At 39.8% G+C, this 3617-nt stretch overlaps 1 protein-coding gene across 1 annotated transcript; it reads right to left on the bottom strand.

Moving 5' to 3' along the window:
* Positions 1 to 2624: 2624 nt before the first annotated feature.
* Positions 2625 to 3617, bottom strand: LOC133129459 (trace amine-associated receptor 1-like). The gene has a single exon (XM_061243575.1). The coding sequence runs from the start codon at positions 3552 to 3554 to the stop codon at positions 2625 to 2627; it is 930 nt and encodes a 309-aa protein (XP_061099559.1). The 5' UTR covers positions 3555 to 3617.

Raw genomic sequence — 3617 nt, 5'->3', positions numbered from 1 at the left:
GACCTAAGCATATCCTCCTGATGTGTTCACCTGACTCTTTACCAAGCCTTTTTGTTAACAGATCTAATTCCTCACTAGCTGTGAGACCTAGGCCCTGGATAGCAAGGTAAATGACGATTGCAATGCCCTGTAGCTCTCTGGTATATCATTAAAAAATATAGGCTTGTACTTACTAATTCCTGACGTGCAAAGTAACGGGCAAAGTTGTCCATGGCTGGAGCAGGGTTTATATCTGCTGAGGCATGGATGTGCTGGGCAGTGTGTAGCTGAGCTGAGGTTTGTTGGGTCTGATCAGCAATATCTAGGCGGCACTGCCTGTCTTCGAGGGGCGATTTAGCAGCCTCTCGCTTTGGTAATGGTGAAAAGGAGTAAAAAAGTTAGTTTGTCTGGTGGCTTATTACAACGAAAGGGGGTGGGCTAATGTAATTTTGAACTTCCCAAGTAATTACATTTTCATCTAGAGGAGGTGGTGAGGGTGTTGGGACCCTACTGTGAGGTGGAAAGCTGTATAATTTACATTGTCTCAACATACTGGTTTGCTCACTCGGTGATGTCCTTTTTTGACACAGAAATGCTAGATGTCCTAGAAGATGCTTCACCTTGCTGTCCTACAGCTGCTTCCTGAGCCTCCGCCTGGGCTAAAGCTGCCACTGATTCTCTCTGCAGACTTAACTCTGTAACTGGGAATCCAGTTTAGCCATTTCCTTTTCCTTTTGTGCCTGTTCAAATTTTAACCTAGCATGTTCTGTTTTTAGTTTTGCCTCCTCTTCGGCGAATTACGCTCATATACATGCTGCCTCTGGCCTAGCACAAGCCCTTGCCCTCACAGGCTGACGATGAAGATGAGTGGCTATTCTTACTGCTTGCAACAGAAATCTGATGTTCTGTGTTCGTCCATCCTACTATTACAATTCAGTGCTTCTGCCTTTTCACTGTACTTTTCTCCTTATGGTGTTGTATTCAAAAGTAAACAGTAAGCCAAACTCCATTCAAAAACAACATGAGAGTCCGGATGTAGCCTTCTAGCTTCTGGGTTTATTGTTGACTCATTGGTGCATGGGGCCATGAATAGGATTGTAACTAAAAATAAAAATAAAAATACTATGCAATTATAAAATGGTCCCATGATACAGATAAATCTATATAATTATACATATCTAGCATTCAGATTCACCAAGAAACATTATATACACTGTGTACCATATAACATAAATCAATAGGCATGCTAAATGCTTTAACTGTAGCCTATGTATCTGAGACCGCTGTAGCGAGCAAGTTTTAATCAGAAGTTAATTGCAAGACAAAATGCTAAAATGTAACTAATTATTTTACATTTTTCACTCACAGGCAATGCTTTATGCTTTTTTGCTGGGGCAACAAGAGGATGAAAACAGATTAGCGTGATAGCTTCTCTCTCAGTGCTGAATCAGCCTCCAATGTAAACATGTGCTTTTAAATTCCTATTTCCTGTCTACAAATGAAGTGCTATTTTAACAGATTGTGTTAAGGCAAAACAATCCCAGAGGAATGAACATTCATGGCTACTACCAACTACTACCAAGCAATTATCCCATGAAATCAGAGACAGTGCATGGGGGTGGGGGACAACATGTTTACCATTTGCTCGTTTAAAAACTATTTTTCTTAAAATTATTAAAAACATTATTAGCAATATTGGATTATGCTGACATTGTTTATCAGAACACCTTCGAAACACATCTTCAACCCCTCAATGTTATTTACAATAGTCTCTGTCGATTTATTCTAAGGTGTCCCTATCAAACTCATCATTGCTCTATGTATGAAACTCTGAACTGGTTACCCCTCAATGCTCGAAGACATTACCATTGGCTTCAATGCATTTTCAAATGCATCCACTTTAACTATCCCTCTTACCTAAAGCATTATCTAGTACCACACATATCCTCATACTCTCTTAGACATATACAGCAACCTTTCTTCTCTGTTCCCAAAACCAAGAAAGAAATTGGCAGACGCGCCTTCAAATTCAAAGCTCCCTCCGACTGGAACAATCTACCCGTCAACATCAGAACAATTATCTCACTAAGTATATTTAAGAACTCATTATTACCCTTTCTTAAAACGTCATGTTGCTGCTTTTAATGCTTCTGTCTTCCTGCTCCTTTACCATTGCATCACTGTATTTGCTTGTTGGTTATTTTGTTACTATTATTATTATCATCATTATTACCATTATTATTATTATTACTACTACTATCATTGTCATCGACACATTCTGTTGTACCTACCTCCTACTTATTTCGTGTGGTATTGCGGGTTTATGGGAACGATGTGCGGGCTGGATCGGTAAATGAGAGCCTCTGTGTATGTATGGTGTACGTGACTGTGTTTGTTGTACTGTACTATTGTATTGTATTGTATTGTATGTTCTGTGTTGGACCCCCTCGAAAACGAGATGGCTCATCTCTAGGGGTTATCCATTAATAAAAATTTGAACATTTCATTTTAGCAATGAAAGAAATATCAGAGATATTGCGTACAATTTATTTAAACGTTTGAGAGCTTGACTGGATAAAATGCCAAATAGAAAAACAAGATGTATGCATAAGTGTAGATGAGAAACTGTTAAGGGTCATTTGAAATCAGTTGCTCTCTGCATAAATATTTAATAATGAAGAGCCATTCTGAAAAACTTGTCCTGACATAATCATTTTAAACACCCTTTGGAAACAGGGATAGAAAAATCCATAAATGAGAGGGTTGCAGGTAGAATTAAAGTACGTCAACCATGATAGAGCATCTAATGCAATAGCAGGGGTGGAGAAATCAAGGAAAGGATCAGCAATAATAATCAGGAAAAATGGCAACCAGCACAAGAGAAAGAATCCCAGTACAATGCCAAGGGTCTTTGCAGCTTTCTTCTCCCTTTGTTCAGATGTGCAGTTATTTTTATTAAGTTGTGCTCTTGTCATTCCCAAACTGCAGTTAATCTTTCTGGCTTGCACTTTTGCAACATGGAAAATCTTCATATAAAGGCCTGTCATCAATGCGCCTGGAATGAAGAAGGACACCAAAGAAGCCATCACCCCCCCTTGTTTGTTGAAAACATGAAAACAGGTGCCTGTGCAAGAGGTTAACTCCTCCACATTGACTAAATACATTTTAGAGAGAATCACCCCAAACCCAAATGCAAAGGAAATCAGCCAGCTGATTCCAATAAGGGCTGCTACCTTATGCATAGATACCAAGGTTCTGTACTGAAGAGGCTTACAGATGGCCAAATATCTGTCAACAGAAATGAGACCCAGGTGCAAAAGAGATGCATGGCCCAGCATGATGTCAAGGCTGGAGTGTATCTTACAAAATGTCTCTCCAAAATACCAACAGTTTTCCACAGATCTGATCATGCTATATGGCAGAACTAAAACCCCCAAGAACCAGTCGGTGAATGCTAAAGACAGAACAAGAAGGTTGGTTGGAGAATGGAGCTGTCTGAAATGAGAGATGGAGATGATGACCAGCAGGTTCCCACAGACAGTCATCAGAATGATGAAAGCCATGGTCACATACATGGCTACTTTGATGAGGATCAGTGTTTGACTTCGTGGGCAGGATCCTTTCAGGGACGCAAAACA

The sequence above is a fragment of the Conger conger genome, chromosome 5, assembly GCF_963514075.1.
Source record: "Conger conger chromosome 5, fConCon1.1, whole genome shotgun sequence".
NCBI classification, from domain to species: Eukaryota; Metazoa; Chordata; class Actinopteri; order Anguilliformes; family Congridae; genus Conger; species Conger conger.
Note: the sequence above shows the minus strand (reverse complement) of the source record. Positions and strands in the feature narration are given on the sequence as shown.

What these genes read in the sequence shown, in the direction of transcription:
- LOC133129459 (XM_061243575.1), bottom strand. Translation starts at nt 3,554, where the DNA reads ATGTATGTGACCATGGCTTTCATCATTCTGATGACTGTCTGTGGGAAC.